Consider the following 24,037-nt stretch of genomic DNA (forward strand, 5'->3'; position numbering starts at 1 on the left):
ATCTCCTCTAGTACCTTCGCTGATGACTCCAGCCCTCCAGCACTAGCCTCTTGGAGAAATCTGGGCATGACACCACTTCCCCCTTTTTAAATCAGGCATTTGGCAGCAGAAATCAGACTGTCTGTGGCCCCATGGAATCATGGCTGAGAGGTGGCCTAAAATATTCTGAATGAGCTAATTTCACCATCTGCCACCTTTCGCTTTCCCCATGCCCCCAGTCACACTTCCTGGCCCAGCCTGCAAAGACTCCCCATCTCACAATGTACTCTCACAAAGCTCACCATCATGTAACGATCCTCAGGTTCATGTATCATGCCCATTAGACGGAGTCACAGGGACACAAAGAGCCTGGGATTCCGTTATACAGTGACTCACCCAGAGGGGGCAGCAGTGAGGGTGGGAGGCTCCTGGAATGCCAGTGACTTCCAGTAGCTGACAGCTAATGAACGTAGCCGGAGGATCCTGTGATCAGCGTTCTTCAGCAGCTTCAGCAGTGACAGCTTCTTGAGTATCTGCCAGATTGGGTACAATGGGAATGAAAGGCTGAAATACTTTATTGCCTTCCCTGATCTCATGAGGTTGTCACAGCCAGAGAAGGAAGCAGAAGCTACAGGCCAGTCACATCCTTTCCAGCCCCTTGGGCCAGCCTGTCAGACAGATCCCCAGTTGTGCATCCCTTCTGGGCCCTTGGCCCATAGAAGAAAGAGACACTGAGATGTTGACATGCACACCATTGCCCTCCCTTTAAATTCCAGCCAAGAACCAGGGAGAGTTTGAGACGAACAAACACACAACTACTGGAAGAGTCCATGCACTACAGTTCGGCCTGCAGAGGGGTAGGGAACAAGGTGCCTGACATGCACAGACCCCACACTACTGTCCAGTTTTACAGTGTCCACTGCCTCATAGTGAGGGCGACACCTAGCTACCAGGGGCTGGTACGTGTAAAAAAATGTGTAAAAAAACATGCTGCATCCGAAGAAGTGAGCTGTAGCTCACGAAAGCTTATGCTCAAATAAATTGGTTAGTCTCTAAGGTGCCACAAGTACTCCTTTTCTTTTTAAAAAAACAGGGTGGCTCCTTACTGTCTTTAGATGGTTCTTCTCTTGTTCCATGTCACTCAGCTGACATGCTCCAGTCTCCTCATCTTCAGTCTGTGAAAGGGAAAGACCAGGCACACTTGAGGCAATAGATTTAAAACTAGAGTGGACAAAGCACTAGCAAATGCATTGTAGGGGACAATCCTGCCCTGTCCTCTGGGGGACCAGAGTCTAGATGGGACCTGATAGGTCTTTTTCTTATCTCTAATGTCTCTGAGCCTATGAGTCAGTGCCACATTTAAAAGGCCACTGCTGGATAACCCTAGTATGTGTTCAGCATCACTTTCGACTTCTTTAAATCCATGGCCTTGCTGGGACTTTCCCCACTGGATATGTTTGTTATTGCTTTAGTGGTTGAGCCCCACCAAGGTGCTCCGCATTATACAGAACATGTAGGAAAACCAGGTCCCAGCCCCAAAGGCCTCACAGTCTATATCATTCTAGTCTAAGGGCAAATTCTCTCTCCCCCCAACCAATTCAATCCCTTTGCCAGTTTCAGAGGTTCAGGGAGGAGGATCACTACAACTCATCACAGGGTCTGAAGAAGGACTGACTGTACCTGGTGAATGAGGGCTTTCTTCTTCCCTGGGGCCTTCATTGTCATTCAGGGATTGTTCTATAAGGGCTTTGATGGGAGGTTCTGTGGCAGACAGGCAAGATAGCTGAGAGGTACCTGGGAGCTCTCTCTCTCTGAAATGCCACTGGTCCTCCCTAGGGTCTGAGGTCTTGAGGTGATGTCAATTCAGACAGAGGCTGTGACCTCATTTATCTGTGACACCAGAAAGCACATGTCAATATTGAGGGTGACAGGGCCTGCTGGGGAGTTGCAGATGGGGTGGGGGGTAATGCACACTGTGGGAAGAATAAAGAGAAGGGTGTAACATCAATAGTGAGGGATTCTATCTTCCCGAGATAGGAGAATTTCCAATTTAACATAGGAAACCAAGAAGTGGAACAGCACAGCAAACGTTCAGGGAAGGGGACTGGCAGTCAGGACTCCTGGGGTCCACTCCCAATCTACCATCAGCTCACTGTGTGACCTTGAGAAAGTCAGTCTGTGCCTTCGTTTCCTCACCCATAAAATGAGAATAGTCCTGAGGCTTTGTTAATTAATGTTTATAAAGCCACTGAGATCCTGAGATGAAAGGGACAGTAGCAGTGCAAATTTAATTATTATTAAGAATAAATAAATAAATATCAGGAGCTCTCATGATTCCTGGCACAATACCTGGGGCTCTGGATATTGCTGTAGAGAGCTGCTCTGGATATTGCTGCGGAGAGCTGTCCTTCTCATGGTGAGAAAAGTTGGGGAAATGTGAAAGGAACCGGCTTTGGATTTATTACATACAGAATGTTTCTGGTGTCCTCTCTCCTGAGCCAGTATTTGTGATAGTAATAATTCATAATAAAGACGAATAGATTTGAGGGAAGGGAAGTAAAAGTGTGTATAACAGAGCAATCTGCCCCTTTAATAGTCTCGGGGGGGGCAGGGAAAAAAGAGTACAAACCCTGTCCCAGAGAGAAGACCAGCAGGCAGGTGCTGGGAAGCAGTTGACACAGCTGATCAGCATCTCATGATTGGCCCACACAACATAAAGGACATTGGCCGGACAACATAAAGGAGAACTCAACCCATGAAGAAGGGGGTGGCTAGGACTGATGTTTTCTTTAGTAACCAGAGCTGGCTGGTTGGCCCTGAGGAACCTGCAGGGGTTGGAAAGGATCCTCCCTGGTAGCTACTGAAGCTCAGAGGACCCCAGTCTGAATGCTGACTAGGCTGATGTTTGTATTATTTTTTGCACACCTTTCCCCTCCCCCCTTACTTTCTTTGTGAAGGTGATATAAACAGGGCTCTGAAGAAAGAAGCAGCAAACTAACCTGGGTGTGTGATTGTTTCTCCTCAGCTGGTGACTAGGGCCACAGCGTAGAGTGGGTCTAAAGTGAGAGTCAAGTTCACAGACCTGAGCGTTGTGCCTTGTAGGCCTACTCCCAGCAGACTGGGGCATTCTGAGCTTCCAGAGCTCCTGGCCTGATTTCTTTGTGTCTATAGAGCAGTGATACTCCTCAGTTGTTCAGGAGCCAGATTACCCAAAAGAGCCACAGTAGTGTGAATTCATTGCTTCATTTACTATAGTTCTATTTGTATTAAACAATATGATGGGAAATAGTGTGTGTGTGTGTGTATATATTCACCACAGCAAATAAGCTAATAACTTAGTGCAAGTTGATAACTTAATTGGTTAATAACATAATAGAAGCATCCTGACTGGTTAATAACAGAGTGTTTTAATATCATGTCCTGCAAAGAGCCCCAGGAGACTCATTAAAGAGCCACTTGGTCTCGTGAGCCACAGTCTGAGTATCACTGATCTAGAGTGTAGATGACTCCAGCTGTGACGTTGTGACTTGCTGACCCTAACCAGCACCAGCTACCTGGAGTGATCTGACACAGGGAGCTCTAAGTCCAGTAGAGACTGGCGAGGAACTGTCCTACAGACCTCTCTACAGCTCCTGTGTAAGCACACCTGGAATATCATGTCCAGTTCTGGGCTTCTCACTACTTGATAGAAGGGCATTTAGGGGCTGGAGGGGCTGATTTCTGGGAGAGGTAAGAAGAGCTAAACAAACTGTGAGATGATTCAGTGTTATACACAGGGGGTGCACCTGAGATGAGTGGGATGAAATTCAGAAAAGGACAGTGTAGTCTGAATATCTGAGGCAAGCTTCCTGTCAAGGGGAATGATTAGAACAGCAGTTCTCAGCCCCTGTGAAGCTACATTGCTCAGACTTTGGCTGCAGCCCCAGGTGGCGGGGCTCAGGGCCCCGGACTTCAGCCCCATGCGGTGGGGCTTCATCTTTCTGCCCTGGGCCCCAGCAAGTCTAATGCTGGCCCTGCTTGGTGACCCCCCTGAAACCTGCTCGTGCCCCCCCCCCCCCAGATCCCTGGTTGAGAACCACTGGATTAGAACAGGTACCAGAGCAAAGGCTGTGAGTCTCATCACTTGGGGCATTTAACAATGAACTAACAAATCTACTGGCAGAGAACAATCTTGCACCTTCCCCCACCCCAGGAGAGAGTAGAGAGAATAGGCCTTCTCCATCTCCAGTTTCTACAAATATCAAATCAGTGCCCAGAAAGCAGGCAGGTGAAATCAAGCCTGGGATGCAAAGAACATGAGGGAAAGGAGGGAAACCTGCCAAAGAGAGAGAGAACACAAGGCAGGAAAGCTGAAACTGCATGTGCCTTTCAGTAGATTGATCTCCAAGAGAGTGGAGCTGCCCCAATGGGGCTGGAAACACAGAGCCCGTGATTAAATATACAGTACAAGGAGAGTGCTAGCTTCTCCTTTTAATACCAGGATGGCTAGCTGAACAAAGATTGTTACTATTGCTACTGTCCCTGTTACTCCTGGGGATGGTGGACCTGTGTGTGTGTGAGTATGTGTCCCTGCAATGCTGCTGGGTTGAAGGCACTGTTGTATGTGGACATGGGTGTGAGTGTGGATTGACCTCTATATGTGTATGCATGTGTTTTAAAATGGGTATATATATCCAGCAATGCATCTGCCTCCATGTCAGCGTATTAGTAGCATGTCTCTGTGTGTAAAACACTGCTGTATTGAAAAGTGCTTTACCAGCGTGCGTATGTATCCCATGGGTGTATGTTTGTGTGTGCCGGCAGGCACGTGTACCTGTGTATGCATCTAGCAATACTGCTCTGTTTGAAACTGCTGCTGGCATTTCCCTGTTCGAAGCTCCCCCTCTTTTCTCCCAACTCTCTCTGCCTCCTCTCGCCTTTCAGTGGGGTCAAAGTGTATGATTAATCAGTACGGCATAGAAGAGAGAGGCGCTGCGGCACAAAGGCTGAATTCTGCAGGTTTGGGGTGGAGGGGGACCTGGCTTTGCTTTAGATATGTCCTTTCAAGATAAACAAATCAGCAGCTCTGATCTCATCTGTGAAAGTTGCCTTGCTAACATGCTGCGTAAAGCTCGGAGGTGTTGGCACTGGGTCCCTGCACCTCAGGCCATGGGGCACTGTCCTGTTCGGTAGATGGGCAGTCAAGAAGGGATTGAAGTTCCTGCTTTGTTTGTGGGATTTCTGGATCAACCACTTCGAGAATTTGTGGAGCATTTTCTGATGCTTTTAACGATAGCTGGGGCAAAGGAAGGGCAAATGCTCGCAGTGCAGACTCCACAGCTGAGTGGAACTAGCTGATGAGGAGGGTTATGAAGGAATCAAGGGGTCCCCCACCATCCATTTGGGAATCTGGCTCTGAGTTTCCTCTCCTTAGTGATTATGATAGTGTCCAGGGGACCATGTCTGGTGTCTGACTGTTCGTGAAAGTGATGTGGGCAGAGCACTGTAAAGCAGGTATGTACAAAGGCACAGCAGTGATGAACTCTCATGCTTCACAGTGTAGAGGGATTGGTCGGCAAGGGGTAGGGGGAAATCCCTATCTGTCCTGATATGCAGCATTGCAGAGTTGGTCAGGGACATCGAGTATACAGGCAGGATAATGGACTAAATAGACCACCAGTGGCTGTGCTCACAGACCGTCCTCTCTGCGTTTCAGCTCTTTGAATGTTTAAAATGAAAGGATTAGTGTACCCAGGGCAAGGACTGTCTTTTTGTTCTGTGTTTGTACAGCAGCTGGAACAATGGGCTCCTGGTCCATGACAAAGGCCGCAGGTGCTACAGTAATAATGGGTTTAACTGAGATGGACTAGGTGGCTCAGGGATTGAGGAAATCAGCCCTTTTTGTATAGACCATCAGTTCCTCGCTAGCCCTGAGAAGTCACTGCCTGTAGCTCACGAAAGCTCATGCTCAAATAAATTGGTTAGTCTCTAAGGTGCCACAAGTACTCCTTTTCTTTTTGCGAATACAGACTAACCCGGCTGTTACCCTGAAACCTGCCATCTGGTGGTTGATGATGGCCCCTGAGTGAAGGGACTTGGTGGCTCTGGGCAGCTGCCTACATCACAAAATCCATCCTCCACTATGGCATAGGCTGGTGCTCTCAGCAGAGGAGAGGCTAAGGTGTGAAGGGGCCATGGACACAGAACTCATTTCTTACCCCTGTGGGCCATTCATGCAGAACAAAGATTACACCCATCCTGGGGTAGTTGGTGCTGAATTCACACTTTAAAAATGTGAACTGAATGTTCATGCTGATGTGAAAACAAGGGGGAAATAAAAGCTCCTGAATGTCAGGGCTCTGGCTAGTCATTAGCCTTGATTTATTTGTTTAACACCAACAGTGGGCTTAGCATTGTACCAACACCCTAATATAGAGACAGTTCCTGCCCCAAGCCTAAAAGACACACACAAGATGGGAAATCCAGCAGTAAGGAAGACTTATCATTGGGGGTGGAGGGCATTTTCAGATGTATCCAAGTGACTTAGGAGTACAGTTAGACCAGACAGAATGGCCTCTGGTTTGAGGGATGTGGGCTATGGCCAGGTGATGGTGGGGAAAACTTGACAAGTAGAGCAGGTAAGAAGAACCTGGCTGGAACAGTTTTCCAGCTGAAAATGCAATTCCAGCAAAAATGAAACGCTTCATGAAATTGTTTTGATTTTGCTGAAATTTCATTTAGGAAAATAAAATGGGTGGGGGGGAGGAGAGGGAAATAGTTCAGATAGTGTTGAAACACTCCCACTTCAACATTTTCAGAATGAAACATTTTGATTTTTCTTTTTGAAATAACCTTTCCTTTTTATTTTTTTAATTTGTTTTATATTCTATATTAGAATTATTGTCATACTATAAAATAAAGTCAAAATGAAACATTTTGATTTGAAATGAAACTGTTTTGGAATTCTCTTTTGCAGAGGATTTCAAATTTTGTTCAGAAAAAAAAATTAGAAATCTCAAAATCCTCCATGAAACGGAATTTCCGTTCTCTGCAGAGCTCTACTGACAAGTCAAAGTGTCCTTTGCTCTGGTGGCCGTATTCCTTATTGTTTGGACCCCAAATAAAGCAGCTGGTCAGAGTCATAGAAAACAAAGTTCTCACGAGGGTAAAAACATTTCCCTTTCTCCACTTCACACCCACCAGGGGCAGATGTTAACTGTGGAGGGCGAGGTGGCTCCTTGGCGGAGATGCATGGGACAGCATTTCAGGGGCAGTTGAGATGCCTAGTTCAACAACTTTCTGTTAGCTGAGCCCCAAGTCCCAAAACATCTACGCTTTAGGCACATTTTGCTGCCAGCAGAAGAGCGGGGTGGGGGGGAAGACAATAAAGATGCTACTTCCTGCTATGAGCCTCCTCCTCAGTTCTGGCAAACACTAACTAGGCCAGTGATGTATCTGTGCAGTGATTATCACCTGCCCCAAGACAGGAGCTAACTGCTCTGAAACTTTAGCAGGAGACTTGCATTGGGGTTTGAACAGGTCAGAGTGGTGCATCCATCTAATGAAGCAGCATAAACAGGAGACAGCCTAATTTACCCCATTGTATAACCTCCCATCACATCACTGACATTGCCTCAGAAGCCGCATTAATGGACCTGGAATCATCCACCATCTCCAGCCCTGCCATTGTCTCTGTGCTTCTCCTCCAAGCTTCCTAGCTCCACGTGAGACACGTTCACTTCCACAGCAGCCATATTTCTTCAATAGATGGGAGCTGTTCAGGATCCCATCTATCCTGGACCAAAATCTCCCTTTAAGGGAACTGCAAGATTGCAGGGATTAGAGATGGCATTTCAGCCTGGATGGGCTGCACTCTGGCTCAGCTGTAATTTGTTAGGAAAGAAACCCTGGACGTCCATGGCAAAAAGCCAATTTCCATCTTTACTCCTGCAACTTACTGAACAAATCAAGCCGCATCTCACGTACAGCCTCTTACACATGGTGCTTGTAAAGAATAAGATCTATTTTCACTGCTTTATGATTCAGTGCCTGGCTGGGGCTTGTTCACCTTTCACTTGGCAGCTGATTTATTCCATAATCCTCCCACCCTGTCCCAGTGGTCAGGGACCTGAGTAACCTCCTGTTTTCTGCAAATCTATAATAGAAGAAAGAAACCTGAGCAGGAAATGCAGGAGGAACAAGTCACGTTGCATTTTATTCTGATGATCAGAGTGCTCAGATTACCAGCTTGCCTCAGGAGCTCTGGCAGGAACTGAACTTTGTGCCATGGTGATGGAAGAGCCATTTTCCCCCTAGGTTTGCAATGAGGGCTCGCAGCTGACCTGTGACTATGATGTCATCTTAGTAATTCTGGGCACTAGCTACTGTGATGACCTGGAGAGAGACAGTTCAATTCAAGGAGATTTGATTGGCCCCGCAAGTGATGCTGGTGTAAAGAAAAGAGCCAGGCCCTTCAGGTATCTGTCAGAGAGAAGTAAGATTCCACCTGAGCAGGGCTACATGCTGTTGGCCCCTTGTGTCCATTCCTGATGGATTGCTGTGTAGCGCGATTCCACCTCTGCCTCTCTCCTTTCTCCCCAGGCCAGGCATTCATGGCCAAGAGCAGAGGGGACCAAGCTGGAACTTACAGGGCTGGGTTACATTAACTTAATTTGAGTAAAACTGATACTCAACAGGCAGTGGGGCCCTATGGTAAAATGCCAGGATGCTTCAATGTATGCTACATGCAGGGGGCGATGTTGCTTAATTCTAAGAATTAATTTACTCTTTGCCATGGAAACAGTAAAGAGTGAGACAGCAGAGGGGTGCATGTTTGTTGTGTTGTTATTTATTATTTGCCAGATTATGCCTCTGGTATTCCCACTGAGTAGTATCTTAGTCTTCAATTAGCTCTAATGAAAATCTAATGAAAATCAATCAAGGACTACTCACTGTGAATCAGGGTAGCAGAATCTGGCCTTAAATCTCACGTTAGTGACTGGTGCCAATTTAGAAAAAGAGATGTACTATAGCAGAGATCTGGTCTGAGGCCCAGGCCCTGGCCCTGGCCTCTAGCTCCCATAGCTGAGAGTGTATATCAGGGAGATCAGAAAGGAAGGTGTGGGACAGGAATTTGAGGAAGTGATACTACTGGCTAAAACCCCTCATAATACTGATAGGGGCAGTGCAAGAGGTTTTTGTACATTACCAATATACCTCAATCCAGATCGGCAGTGGCCCTGTTATTCTAACCTTGAGCCCCTCACAAACACTCTACTGGGACCCCATAATATTGACCTGCAGTCCCTCTGCTCTTCCAGTCCTGTGCCCCTACCAATGCTCTTTAATCCGGACCCCAGGCTATGGACAGAAATAGTCATGTGGAACTCTGGGGTGGGTTTTGGATGTGGATAAATAATCATGTGGGCTAAACTGAAACCTCAGAATTAATTTAACTTGCATCAGATGGAACCAGTGGCATCAGATCTGCACAAATAAACCTCCATGCATGAGCTGTGAATCATCTCCCTCCCTCAAACCAGCCTCCTAACATAGCAGGTTAACTACCATTGGTGGCAAGGGGTTTCTGTTACAACTACCATGTCAAGGGGCCAAATTCAGGAGGGCAGCAAAGCAACAGTGTCCAAGTCAGGAACAGCTGATGCAGACAAGTCCAACCTCTCCACTTGTCTGATAATGTCGTGATGCAAACCCTCTGAGGCAGTTGGCTGGGTGGGACTGACACTGGTTGTGGGAAACTCCCTTTCACGCAGAGGAGGGGGAGCAAATCATGCTCTGAGGAGTTGTGAATCCTGGCTGTGAGCAGATCCTGTCTGTCCAGAGCAGGGACTGGCACTACGGAGGGACTGAGTCACTCTGTGGAGACGGAGGAAGTAAATAGAGGCCCTGCTCCTGAGAGCTCTGCCATTGACTCCATTAGGAGTAGAATCAAGCCCAGCATGTTTCAGTGATAGCCAAAGAGCTAATGAGGAAAACATGCTGGATATGAGGCTGACAGAGGCCTCTAAGGGAATCTGTGTACTGGAGACGCAGGGAATCAGTTATGATAAGAATGGAGTCTGCAGCCCATTGCCTGCTTGATGATCATATGTGCAGTGCATATAGAGAAGCATAAGACATTAATTATTAACATTAGCACCAAGTAGGCAGGGAGAGGCAGTTTTCCAGATGCGCCAGTTCTTGTGCTCTGAATATATGAGCTCTCTCCACAGCAATTGCAGCCTGTTGCACTGGGATGGAGGGAAGCTGATATCCTATCCTCCCCGCACCCCCTTCTGCTATAAGTGCAGCAAGGATGCTGGCTTTTCCCAGCTCTGTTCAGCACTGCTTTGGCTCCCTTTGCTGGCAGGCCTCAGGCTGCAGTGCTGAGTGCAACCCCAGCTCCATGCTGCGGCCCAGGGAGGGGTGAGAAAAGGGCCCTGACTTGCTTCCCCTGGGTCTCCCGGGCAGGTCACCTGTCCTCCCCCCACTCCCAGTGCCATGGTTCACGGTGCCCCCTTACTGCAGGGTTCCCCAGTGCCTGCCAGAGCCACTCAGCTCAGGGTGACACTGTGTCCCTGGCCAGAACCCATCCTGTGCAAACAGGGCCAGCCTGCCAGCGCTGCAGTGCCTGGAAGGGGGCAGAGGCTTTGCAGGGTCAGAGCTGAGACGCTCGCCATAGACACCCCCCTTCCAGCCCGGTGCAGGGTGCAGGCTGCTGTCTTGGGTCCCGCCTGCACCTGCTTCCCAGCCGCCCTAACGGGGACCTCAGCATCTCCTGCTCCCTTTCCCGCCCCGCTGCTCCTGCAGCCACAGGCGATTGCCCGCGCGCTCCCTGGCAGGCAGCCCCCGCCCCAGGCTCCAGCGCCTGGCTTTGGTACAGCCAGCGGGAGCCCGCAGCCCGTGCGAGCCGCACTCCCACCCCCTTTGCGGATCACGCAGTTGGTACAGTCCGCCGAGCCCCAGCCAGCCCGGCCCGGTAGGCAGCCCCAGTTGCACTCTCGGCCGGGCCAGCCCCGCTGGAGCGCTGCCGGCCCTGCCTGGAGGGATGAGCAGCCTGCCCCGGGCTGCAGCGCGCCCTGCCCCCGCCCAGCCCTGAGCGCGCCCTGGGCTGCCTGCAGCAGACAGCGCCCGCCCGCCCCTGGCCATGTCCGGACCCGGAGCTCACAGCCAGAGCAGGAGGCTGCCCTGTAAGTCCCGTCTCGGGAAGGCTGGTGCGGGGGTGGGTTATTTGTCCGGTGGCTTCCCAGCGAGGGTCCCCCCGGCTCGGTGGGTGGGATCACCCTGCCGCTGACTGTCCGGGAGCAGGCACGGAGGGGACATGTGCAGGACCGCGCAGGAGGCGCCCTCTTCCCCTCCCGTGCAACGCCTGCTCCAGGGCTCTAACGCTCCCCGCCGCAGGGACCCTCCCTGGCCCGGACAGCGCCCCGGTGTTGAGACCCACGTGAGGCTGAGGGCACGCTCCTGATGCCCGCTGCACTGAGCGGGGCTTGGACCAGCCCCCTGCCTGCCAGCTGCACCCCGGGCACAGTCAGCACCGCCAGCCGGAGGCCAGTGCCCGCTCACCCACGCGCACAGACAGCAGCTGCCTCCTGCCTGGGCAGCCTCCCGCAGGAGGGGGGCACCCTGCTGCACTGCAGCTCTTAGGCGGGCCCAGCTCAGGGGGACTTAAAGTGGGCAGGGTCGCCACGGGTCACAGTCCTGGCAAAAAAAAAAATTAAAACTGAGTGGGATCACTAAGGGTGCAAGTGCTGCCCTACCAGTGCAGGAACATTTATCGCAGCTGGGATTGTCCTGAACAGCTGGGCTTTTTCCAGGCCACTTAAAACAGGGAGTTTAGGGATTCACAATTATCTTGTAGCGGTCAACAGCCCAGAACAATCCTGACTATTGTACAGAAGGCGGCTGATTCACCCCCGTCCCCAAAGTGTCATATATCATGGGCACTGGCAGTGGCCGTCGCCCGTGACTCACACACACTTCCCGTCTGTTTCACACAACTTTCCCCTACACCCACTTGCTCCTTCTCTCACACACTTACGTTGCACCCCCACTCAGCCACACCTGGATCAGCCTTGCACTGTGTGCGTCTCTCTCAGCCAAATGTTTGCTCTGTAAATTTAGTCAAACATGAGCGATTGCTGCTCAGCCAGATAGCCGTGTTGTCTAGCCGCCTCCCTGCGTTCTGTCAGTCAGTCCCCTCTGGGTGTGCCCGTGCGTGCCCATGTACCGGAGGGAACTGACTGAGAGGGTAAGGGAGAGAGCCGTGCGTCTTGGGCTGGCGGGGGGAGTTGGGCTTTTGTCCGTGTGGAAGTGCTAGCCCAGTGGGGCTGTGCTGCCCCAGGCCTTGCCCCCGGCACACGACTCTCTGAACCCTTTCCCTTTTTAGTGAATTCTTTAGCTCTGGCCCTGGCTATAGCAGCATAGACTCCACAGGCAGCAGCCACCAAACGTGCTCTCAACAGGCACCAGGCAGAGCACCGCCCACCACTGGTCCCATGGACACTGCAGCCCTCTCCTCCCACGGGCATAGCCCTTCTCTGTCCTTCCCCAGACAATTCAGCCCATACTCCAGTGCCCTCCCACATCCCTCCACACACCCCCTAGGGCTCTTCCGCCAGCGCCTTCCCACATCCCTCCACTAACCCCACGCCCTTCTACCAGCACCCTCCCACGGCCCTCCATGCACCCCAAACAACCCGCCCACCAGCTCCTCTCCGTCCCCTCCCCGTGCAGTGCACCTCTCCACCCGACCAAGCAGCAGCTTCCTCACCAAAGCCCTCAGCTCTACAGTCCCTATTTCCTGGCTGCTCACCTCTGCACAGCCACCAACCCCCCTGCCTCCATCTCGCAGTCACCAGGCACCAGCCTCCCCTGAAGTCTCTCTGCCCTTACGCCCCGTGGTGATTGGCACCTCCATCCTTTTCATCCTTCCATCCGTGGTAATATCATTAGTAGTTCTACATACTGAGATCCAGGCAGTCACATCCGGGGGAGGAATAACTCAGTGGTTTGAGCATTGGCCTGCTAAACTCAGCGTTGTGAGTTCAATCCTTGAGGGGGCCATTTAGGGAACTGGGGCAAAAATTGGGGATGGGTCCTGCTTTGAGCAGGGCGTTGGACTAGATGACCTCCTGGGGTCCCTTCCAACTGTGATATTCTATGATCTCTCAAGCTGCTGAGTGGCAGGAAGGGCTGGCCCTATCCTGGCATGGATAGCTCTGTGCCCTCAGCTAGGGGCATTCCTTTTGGTGGGGGTGCAGGCTGCTTTCCTGTGAAGCACCAGGCACTGGCCTTTCCCAGAAGCTGGGCCCAGGACTGGCTGGACCGTTGTCTGATCCGGAACGGCAAATCTCTTCTTGTCACCTGTGGAACCTAAGGACAGGAGCAAACCCCTGAAGCAGCAAGTGTCCCGGATAGAGAAGCTCCATGGAGCCGAGCAGACAGCGGGTCAGTGAAGGTCTCTGCACAGCCAGGCCAGCTCCAGGCCAAGCTAGGGAGGAGAGACGGGGTGGTATCCCAGCTCCTTTAAGGAGTCTCTCTGCAGGACTTGGAAGAGCTCCAGTGTGTGGGGCAGAACATGGTGCCCAGGCTGCCTGCCCACGCAGCGCGCAGCAGCGAGCCTCCCAGCCCGGGTCGACAGACGCAGAATAGCAGGACTCACCTTAGCGCTCTAAAAATAGCTGTGTGGGCAGCGCTTTGAAGTTGTGGCTTGGGCTGGAGCTCTGCCCGCCCCCATCCCTAGGCTTCAGAGCCCGAGCTCCAACTTCACAGCGCTTTCTACACCGCTATTGCAGAGCACTACCGCAAGCTCCTGTAGCCCGAGTCTGTCGACCTGGGCGGGGAGGTTCGCTGCCATGGGCTATGTAGACATCCCCTGGGTGGCTTATGAGCCTCCCCACCGCCTGTTATCCTCCCTAATGCTCTCCTGGCTTTATCCTGCTCAGGGTTCTATGTCAAGTGAATCAGGCCCTGTAAATAGCAGGGTCTTGTGACGCGGACTCTCCTAGGGAGAGAGCTCTGGGCTGTGGGGATATTTTTAGTTTGGAGTCACGGAGGAGTTGAAGAGTGGCTGGAATACCGTTCACGAAGAATCCATGTCAGAAACCAGGATCACAAGGTGCCACCTCCTCACCCTACTGACACTCTTGCTCTCCGCCCTCCTGTTTTTTCCTGCTCTGTCTCTGCTAAAACCACTTCCCTCCCTCTCCCCGCCTCCTGTGCACTCCCTCTCACCCAGCAGGTTTGGGTTTAAGTTTTTCCTTTTGCTGCAATCAGAATCTGAGAGGGAGGCTGCGCAGAGAGTTTGTACAGGAGCATTCGGCAGGTTCCAGTCATCCAGTTTATGGTCAGCTTATTGCCACTGGCCTCTTCTAGATCATTGCAAGGGTTCTGCTCTAGCTGCCTCTCCCCAAGACTGAAGGAAGTTGCAAATTCTTAGGGTGGTTTTACCCTTTATCCTACAATGTTCTTGCTGAGAGGGGCTGAGACTGAAGTAGCTGCGAGCTCCCCACACCGTCACTGCCCCGACCTGTTCACTGTAATGCCCCCTTCTGGCAGGGGTTGGGAGTTCACCTCTATAGATAGGACTCCAATCAAAGGGAGCCCAGGGTACTGTGATTTCCTCCACCACTAGTGTGAACCGGGTCAGTGTGTCCCTGTTCCGGTTCACAGGACCTGGGGTGATGCTTTTGAGGGAATGCCCAGGCATGGCATGGCCAGATCGGGTGTGAAGCTGTGTTCCTTGGAGTTGTTCCCTAGAGAAATGATCCACACCCTGCAGAGTGTACCCCCTTCCCTCATTTATACTCCGTTAACCTCCCCTTTCCCCCTGTCCATACCCCATTAATGGCTTACTCTGTTTCTTTAATCTCTTGGGGAGTTTTCAAGGGATTTAAAGAGACATCAATTAAAGAAAACCCTCTCTCCATCTCCTCTTGGATTGTGCCTCCTTTAACAAGCCAGCCCGCCCCCCCCCCCTCCGGCCATTCATACTGCCTGGTGCACAGAGTGGGGTTTGTACTAGGATCCAGCAGGACAATGGAAAATGACAAACATGTCCACTCCCAGCGGAAACACGGCCAGACAAGCTGCCGTGTGCTCAGCGCTGAGCCCAAGAAATCAATGAAAAGATCTCACTGTGTCCCAAAGAATCCATTCAGCCATATCACCCCCAGGGCTCATGTCACCCTCAGTTGCTGGGAGCGACTCACAGCCAGCGCTCGGCACCATTCCCTGCTGGTGTGGAATAGCTGGGAGCTCCTTGCGGCTGGCACTCCTGCGCCGTTCACTGTTATGCTTCCTGCAGGAAGATGGGGAATAGAGGAGCTATGAGCACCTTCCATGTCTGGCCTTCCTGCAGTCACCCTACAGGGTCTCATGCTGAGAGACAGAGAATCCCAGCTGTGCAACCCAGCCAGCAAATCTGCCCTGTTTCTTTTAGTACCTCTTGCTAAGGCAGGGTGGCACTGGAGTCTCTGGAAACAGAACACCTCCCCTGGCTCCTTACATTGCTTCCTGCTGCTGGGAGAGGCTGGGACAGAAGAAACTGAGCAATGGCAGTAGAAGGAAATCCCCATATATGTTTCCTTCTCATGGGCCTGTAGTAGGCTGGCTCCTCTTCCTTCAGTCCCCACACTTGCATTCAGGTCCAGTTCTTCTGTAGGCTTTGGTGCCTAATGAGCAGCAAGAGCCGGAAGGATTTGAAGGCAGCAGGGAGCCTGGTGCTATTTCACACTCTTGGGAAGTGACAACCTGATGTGTTGGGGGGTCAGCGATCCAGGGAAGGCAGTGCTGTGTCCCAGCTGCGAATGTGCATAAGCCTCAGCCCGTTGGTTGAGTGCCTTGTAAGAAAGACCACCAGCAGGTATTTAAACCTCAGAATGAATTCCCTGCAGCGCACAGGGGCTGCATTGTGTGAGTGTGTGTGTCACTTGCTGGGAACATGCCATCCCGATGAGACAATCACAGCAACTGACAGCGAGGAGAATGTGACCATCAGTCACATGGCGAAGGGCAGAGACAGGGAATGTTACTCTCTTTTATTTCCTTCATGGCGGTTATTTAGCTGTAAATACATGAGCAGAGCTCTTGACCTCCTAGAGTGCCTGAGATACAGGAACAGAGCGAAGGGGAGGGGAGAGAGGGAGCTGAGATGAGGGAGTGGGAAGAAGGCTCCATCTCAGTTTCTCACTGTAGTCACCAGTCAGTCACCCCGCTGCACATCTTGCTTGATGCCTGCCTTAGTTATATAATGGTATTTCAGTGCCGGCTGCCTAGCTGGCTAAGAAAAGCTTGCCAAGGAATTTACAGACAAGTTTGCTAATACATCCAGGCACATCTTCCCCATTGAGGCTCTAGCACAACCCGTGAGTGAGAGTAACACACCAGCACCAAGTGATAGTGTACCAGCCCATGCCACCTCCCTGCATCTCCTCCTGGGGGCCTGGAACATCCCAGGGTTGTAATTCTCATGTTTTGGGAGAGAGATGTATGACGTGTGCATTAACAGTGTAGAAAAATGCAAACTCTTAGGATGGCCTTATCCTTTATCCTGCAATGTTCTTGGAGAGAGGGGCTGAGACTGGAATAGCTGCGCGTTCCCCGCCCCATACAGACAGTGCCTTCTTCCGGCAAAGGTTGGAAGCTCACCTCTACAGACAGGGTTCAAATCAAAGGGAACCCAGGGCACTGTGCTTTCCTCCAACACTAGAGTGACTGGGGTCAGCGTGTCCCTGTTTCCACTGTGTCCCCTGTTCCACTGGAATAGGTGCACCGAGTAGATCACATGGTGCTTGTTGCTCTGCTGGAAAGTGAAGTTGTAACGCATTGGCTTTTGGGCCCCCAAACGGCAGTGTTTTTGATCTCTTCGGTTCATATTGATAGTGCAATAGTATCTAGGGACCCTGACTGAGGACAGGCCCTGCTGTGCTAGGCACTGTACAAACACATAGTAAGAGTCATGCTGTGGTTTTGGAATTCGCAGCACAAAGCGATGAAATAGAAACCAGCCTGTGGTTGTGGACGCTGTTGATGCCAAGGATATGGGGAATGAGGGACCTTGGGATGAAGTGTGATGTGCAAGAACTTCCAGATCACCTTCTCCAAAGCGTCCCCAGCTCTCAGGGGTTTCACTATAGCTGCTTAACGCCCCCAGTACCTGAACCTTGACTTCTCCACTCCATATTGTTGGTACTTGAATTTGCTGGCCACTTTCCCTGGGAAAATTGTGACAAGCCACTGGATGATCCAGCCTGTTAGCCATGGATTCCAACAATGCTATAGCTGCAGCTTTCCTGGAGCAGTGGGAGGCTGGTGGCTCTGCCCTGGTGGGAAAGCACAATAGGGCAGGCTCCATGCAGCTGGGCTGTGTCATTAGTAAGGCTAAGATTTGATCATGGTTATTTTTAGTAAAAGTCACGGACAGCTCACAGGCAATAAACAAAAATTCACGGAGCCGGTGACCTGTCCGTGACTTTACTAAAAATAACCTGGGGGCAGGGCTGGGTAGGGGGGGAAGACTGAAGTCCCATGTGGGGGGACTGACAGGCCAAGCCCCCCGCAAGCTGGTCACAGCTGTGGGACAGGGGTGCGTGGCCCTGGTTGCAGCTCCCACCAAGCCTCAGCTGCAGCCGGGGGTGGCACATGGCCCTGGGAAGCTGCGAGGGGGACGCACTGCCCCCGGCTGCAGCCCCTGCCCAGTCCAGAACACCACAGGGTCTGGGCGCATGGCCCCACCTGCAGCCCCAGCCAAGCCCACAGAGGTGGGGCATGCACCTCTGGCTGCAGCCTCCCGGGGAAGCTGCGGGGCTGGGGCCGCAGGGTCCTGGTTCCAGCCAGCCCCAGTTTTAGGGCAGGGGTGCTCAGTCCCGCTTCCTGAAGCCCTAGACATCACGGAAGTCCGGGAAAGTCACGGAATCCATGACTGCCGTGGCCTCCATAACTAAATTGTAGCCTTAGTCATTAGCTACCCTGCAGGGGCTGCCAAAGGGACCCAGAGTTACCTCAATGCTACCTGAGGGAGACACAATCCTTCAGGGTTAACCTGTTCTTTGTGCAGCCCAGAGCTTTGTAATTAGACCACCCCAGTCTCCTCCCTTCCTCTGTGCCGTAGCTGTTCCCCCAGCCCTTCTCTGCCTCCCAGACTTTCTCTGACACAGCTCTGGAGTTGCCAATGGATTAGCGAGTATGTGTGGGGGCGAAGGGGTGGGGGCTTGGATTCTGTGTGGCCCTGCACCAGGATAAGGAGGAGAATGAGCTCCTGCCAGTGCAGCAGCAGATGGTGAGACCAGCAAGGAAAGTAAAATGGGCTTAATCTCGACATGTTGTTAAGGTGCTTTCAACATGGGGTTTAGTCTTTTGGCAAAGTGTGTGAGATCCTGGCTGCATGGGCACCTTGCCAACCCAGCCCTTGGCAATGGACAAGGAGACAGACAGCAGCAGGGGCTTGCACTGAGCTCTCTGGTTGCAGTAAGTGGGAAGGCCTAGATCTGGGCTGGGCATCTTGGAACCAGAACTTATGCCAGGCAGGTTGGAGCCTGGAAATGGGCCCAGCAGTTATGGGACAAGCAGAACCAGAAATGAATACAGAATCCCAGGGGAAATGTGCAGGTCACCAGGAGCCATAAGTCACACAGCATTGGCAGCTGGTTCCTGTTTGGTATATTTCAGATGGAGGAGTTTAGCCCTGCTGGGTTTCCCTGGGGCAGGTGTCTGGGCAGGGAGTTTAGCCCTGAGGGGTTTCCCTGGGGCAGGTGTTGGGGGGTGGGAGGGGAAGGAAGAAGAAGTTTGTTTCCTCTGGGGTCCTATGTTATAACATTCTGGTCCTGATACAGACACGGCCCCTGCCAGGCAGGGTGGGGATCCCAGGCAATTGCTGCCCTTTGCTGGGATCCCCCCGCCCCCTGTTCCAGCAGCAGGAGGTGGGTTTGGTCAGTGCTAGGATGTCTGGGGACAGGCTAGGATGTTTGTTTGGTTTCCTTGGTTTCTGCCCTGCCCGGCTGGGTTGTCACATTTTCCTTGCCTGGCCAAGAGCAGCAGAAATGGACCCTGGAATGAGACTCCAGTCTGGGAGCATCCAGGCAGCTGCTGGGATACACCAGCAAGGCCCAGTTCCTCAAAGGTATTTAGGCTCCTAAATTCCACTGAACTCAAACACCTTAGTGGTTCTGGGCCCAGGAAACCAATTGGCCAAGCTGGAAGGGCTGCTGGTTCTTTGCTCCTCTGGGTTCCTAAAGCAGGAGGGACAGAGACAGGCCCTGCTGTGCTTAGGAGGAACTGGCCCTCCATCGCCTTGTTCCCTGTGGAGGGCTCAGCCTTCTTCCTTCAGTGGCTCCTCATTGCTCTTGGGAGCAGAGTTAAACCGTGGGAGGGATGAAAGAAATGCAAATGCAAAGATCCAGGCTGGCTGTGTATGAAGGGGAGTGGGGCGAATGGAGGAGCCTGTTTGTGTGTGTGTGTGGTGAGGGGGGTGGGGACTGGGATTATAGACTGGTGTATGGAGGGGAGTGTTTGCAGGTGGGGGTGGGGGTGTTAATGCCATTTTATTACTGTCACATTTCTCAGTCCAGTATCCCTGGCACTCAGGGTCAGTTCCTGTTCCTGGGAGAATTTCTGCTGTATTAATATTCAAAGGCAACTCTCTGGTTAAGCCTTTGTTAGGCAGCAGGAAGACCAGTGTGTGACAGGCTGGAGCTGAGACTACCCCATATCACACACACCTGAGCTCTCTGGTTACACAGTCCTGAATGTTCAACATCCGGGATGCCATGTTTCTTCTCGCCAAGAAAGGCAGGAGTGTCATCTAGTGCAGGGGTTCTTAAACTCCATTGTACCGCGACCCCTTTCTGACAACAAAATTACTACATGACCCCGGGGGTGGAGGGCGGGAGTCTGAGCCCTGTTGCCCCAGGTGGGGGAAGAGAGGGGGCTGGAGCCTGAGCCCCACTGCCCTGGGTGGCAGGGACAGTGGGCTGGAGCCCAAACCCTGGGACTCAGCAAGTCTAATGCTGGCCCTGGTGACCCCATTAAAATGGGGTTGCGACCCACTTCGGGGTCCGACCCACAGTTTGAGAACCAGTGAATAGTGGCTAGAGCAGAGGTCTATGATTCAGGAGGACCTGGTTCTATTCCTGGCTCTAATGCTGGGCGACCCTGGGTAAGTCACTTCTGCTTTCTGTGCCTCAGTTTCCCTCTCTGGAAAGTGGGGATAACAGAACACTAAGCCCCTCTCACAGAGGGGGTGAGCGTTAAAGTTTGTAGAGTGCTTTGAGAACCGTGGGAGAAAGGTGGTAAAGCCCAAAGCAGGGGACGATCATTGCAGCTGTGGACACCAGGCTGGGCTGGATCACAGGAGAGGAGTCAGTAGCAGTGGCCCCCAGCACAGACTGCACTGCTGGAGCAAGCTCGATGGCTTGTAATGCCTCTTCCATTGCTACTAAATCACAATGCACCCCCACAGGTAAAGTAGAGCAGGAGAGAAATACCTGTCCTGCAGGACACTGACAGAAGGAATAGGGCGGACTTATGCAGCCCTTCTTGGCCTTGGCTGATCTCCCATGCCCCATCTGACTGCATCTAGCCTGTGCCTGATCTTCCATCTTGTTCCTCTACAGCTGACATGGAGCATGGGCAGCGGGGACTGGAGCCAGAGCAGATGCAGCAGCAGCTCAAATTACGTGACAGGCAGAAGTTCTTTGAGGAGGTTTTCCAGCATGATGTGGATTTCTTCTTCCCCATGTCCCACCTTCAGATAGAGCACAGAAGACGTAAGTGCTGCCCATCTGGGGCTAGGGGGAGACGTTTGTCACACACAGAAGGGGATGGAAGGCAGTATGGAGGGGATGACCTGTTATTTAATGAGCCCCGAACACGCCATAAAGATATAAAGATAAGGTCCCTGAAGAATTCACACTATAAACAAGCCAGTAGGCTAGTCCCACATGCTGGCTTCCCCTGGCATCGCTTTCTCAGTTCTGCTGGTCCAGGGCTAATAGGTTCTCATCTGGCTGGCATTAGTGATGGCCCTCCCTGGTTTTCTGGCCCATGTCTCTGCAGCTCCGCTGGGCAGCATTTCCTCCATGGAGGTGAATGTGGACATGCTGGAGCAGATGGACATGATGGACCTTTCTGACCAGGACACCATGGACGTGTTTCTCAGCTGTGGGACAGAGGATAACAATGTTGCCGGTCTCCTGCCAGGTACATACGCAACCCTCCCTGTTAGCTCCCTGCTGTCCCCGCAACCTTCACGCCAGCTGGTCAGTTCTTCAATCCAGTCCAAGCCCTGCTGTGACTCTCTCCAGTCCTAAAGGGCAACAAACTTGGGGCTTGGGCCTGTGGGGTTGGAAAAGTTCACACCAGCACGGCTCTGCTAATGCAGCTCCATTGGCGATACGGCCAATGGAGGCTGCCCTGCAGAAAGGGCACAGGCATTTTCAGCATCATGACATCTAATCTTAGGGAAGGATGCTGTTGTACAAACACCTGTCCCCTGTCTACACTACAGCCACCATTGCTGGGAGCAGAGAATTATGGATCCGCGATTTTCCAGGGCTGATGTGCAGTCTTAGCTTTTTAGGGTTTGTAGGACTGAATTCTTGTCCCCCCAAACTGCTCTAGAGCAGCCCCTACCCGTCACACCCTGCCACACTCCTCACCACACTCACTTTCCCCTGGGTCCTGATTGCCCATTCTGAGCTCTCTGCACAAAGTGTGGGGGGTGCCAAGACCCTGACTGTCTTGCATTGAGCTCCCTGTTGGGGGCGGTGTCAGCACCATGGTGGCCCTAGGCTGGAGCTCCCCACATGGGAAGTGGGGAGCCAAGCAGACCCAGTTACCCTGTGTTGAGCTCATTGCCTGGGGAGGGGAACCCAAATGGGGGAGGAGGAGTAATCAGGAGCCTGATCACCCCATGCTGCACTCCTTGCAGTGACTCTGAGTATGAGTCACTCTGAGAATGAGTCAAGCCATTTAGCGGCAGATTCTTCTCTGTTTCAGTTAAACAGCCTCACACGTGAAGGCCCCAAGCTGGAATTTTACAAGCGAGACAGAAAAGGCTCCACTGCCAAAAATGGAGAAGGAATGTGAGGCACATGCCCTGCTGCCAAAGTCTGGGACTGGGGAAGGAGACCGGGCTCCAGCAGTAGCCTGGCTCGTGCTGGGGATCAAAGTTGGACTAGGGGACCGGTAGCTCAGCTTGTCCTGGAGGTCAGTGGGTCTGCAGCTCAGTCCTGCTTATGGCCAGCTCATGTCTCTCGGCTCATGGTGTTGTACCAATAAAATAAAAACCAGCAGGATCTTATTAAAGGGAAAAAGGCAAAATACCACATTTATTGTGAATACAGAAAGAATCATAGTAAGCAGTTATGTTTCAGAGTAACAGCCGTGTTAGTCTGTATTCGCAAAAAGAAAAGGAGTACTTGTGGCACCTTAGAGACTAACCAATTTATTAGAGCATAAGCTTTCGTGAGCTACAGCTCACTTCATCAGATGCATATCGTGGAAACTGCAGCAGACTTTATATATACACAGAGAATATGAACCAATACCTCCTCCCACCCCACTGTCCTGCTGGTAATAGCTTATCTAAAGTGATCATCAGGTGGGCCATTTCCAGCACAAATCCAGGTTTTCTCACCCTCCACCCCCCCACACAAATTCACTCTCCTGCTGGTGATAGCCCATCCAAAGTGACAACTCTTTACACAATGTGCATGACAATCAAGTTGGGCTATTTCCTGCACAAATCCAGGTTTTCTCACATCCCCCCCACCCCCATACACACACAAACTCACTCTCCTGCTGGTAATAGCTCATCCAAACTGACCACTCTTCAAGTTTAAATCCAAGTTAAACCAGAACATCGGGGGGGGGGGGGGAGGAAAAAACAAGAGGAAACAGGCTACCTTGCATAATGACTTAGCCACTCCCAGTCTCTATTTAAGCCTAAATTAATAGTATCCAATTTGCAAATGAATTCCAATTCAGCAGTTTCTCGCTGGAGTCTGGATTTGAAGTTTTTTTGTTTTAAGATAGCGACCTTCATGTCTGTGATTGCGTGACCAGAGAGATTGAAGTGTTCTCCGACTGGTTTATGAATGTTATAATTCTTGACATCTGATTTGTGTCCATTTATTCTTTTACGTAGAGACTGTCCAGTTTGACCAATGTACATGGCAGAGGGGCATTGCTGGCACATGATGGCATATATCACATTGGTGGATGTGCAGGTGAACGAGCCTCTGATAGTGTGGCTGATGTTATTAGGCCCTGTGATGGTGTCCCCTGAATAGATATGTGGGCACAATTGGCAACGGGCTTTGTTGCAAGGATAAGTTCCTGGGTTAGTGGTTCTGTTGTGTGGTATGTGATTGTTGGTGAGTATTTGCTTCAGGTTGCAGGGCTGTCTGTAGGCAAGGACTGGCCTGTCTCCCAAGATTTGTGAGAGTGTTGGGTCATCCTTTAGGATAGGTTGTAGATCCTTAATAATGCGTTGGAGGGGTTTTAGTTGGGGGCTGAAGGTGACGGCTAGTGGCGTTCTGTTATTTTCTTTGTTAGGCCTGTCCTGTAGTAGGTAACTTCTGGGAACTCTTCTGGCTCTATCAATCTGTTTCTTTACTTCTGCAGGTGGGTATTGTAGTTGTAAGAAAGCTTGACAGAGATCTTGTAGGTGTTTGTCTCTGTCTGAGGGGTTGGAGCAAATGCGGTTGTATCGCAGAGCTTGGCTGTAGACGATGGATCGTGTGGTGTGGTCAGGGTGAAAGCTGGAGGCATGCAGGTAGGAATAGCGGTCAGTAGGTTTCCGGTATAGGGTGGTGTTTATGAGACCATTGTTTATTAGCACTGTAGTGTCCAGGAAGTGGATCTCTTGTGTGGACTGGACCAGGCTGAGGTTGGTGGTGGGATGGAAATTGTTGAAATCATGGTGGAATTCCTCAAGGGCTTCTTTTCCATGGGTCCAGATGATGAAGATGTCATCAATATAGCGCAAGTAGAGTAGGGGCTTTAGGGGACGAGAGCTGAGGAAGCGTTGTTCTAAATCAGCCATAAAAATGTTGGCATACTGTGGGGCCATGCGGGT

General features: G+C 51.6%; 1 protein-coding gene across 5 annotated transcripts in view; it reads left to right on the top strand.

Annotated features, from left to right (window-relative positions):
- SYS1 (SYS1 golgi trafficking protein) overlaps nucleotides 1-24,037 on the top strand; it is a 59,271-nt gene that overhangs the window by 29,917 nt on the left and 5,317 nt on the right. Inside the window, exons 1-3 of one of the 5 annotated variants that reach the window (XM_084646171.1) lie at nucleotides 10,918-11,147; nucleotides 20,571-20,723; nucleotides 21,013-21,156. In XM_084646171.1, the coding sequence (XP_084502297.1) occupies nucleotides 11,105-11,147; nucleotides 20,571-20,723; nucleotides 21,013-21,156 (340 nt within the window). In that variant the 5' untranslated portion in view covers nucleotides 10,918-11,104. Of the gene's footprint in view, nucleotides 1-10,911; nucleotides 11,148-18,974; nucleotides 19,079-20,570; nucleotides 20,724-21,012; nucleotides 21,157-24,037 lie in introns of those variants that run through there. The other 4 variants (XM_084646173.1, XM_084646172.1, XM_084646177.1 and 1 more) reach the window with 4 other exon arrangements.

The sequence above is a fragment of the Lepidochelys olivacea genome, assembly GCF_965140295.1.
Source record: "Lepidochelys olivacea isolate rLepOli2 genome assembly, chromosome: 13".
Classification (NCBI taxonomy): Eukaryota; Metazoa; Chordata; order Testudines; family Cheloniidae; genus Lepidochelys; species Lepidochelys olivacea.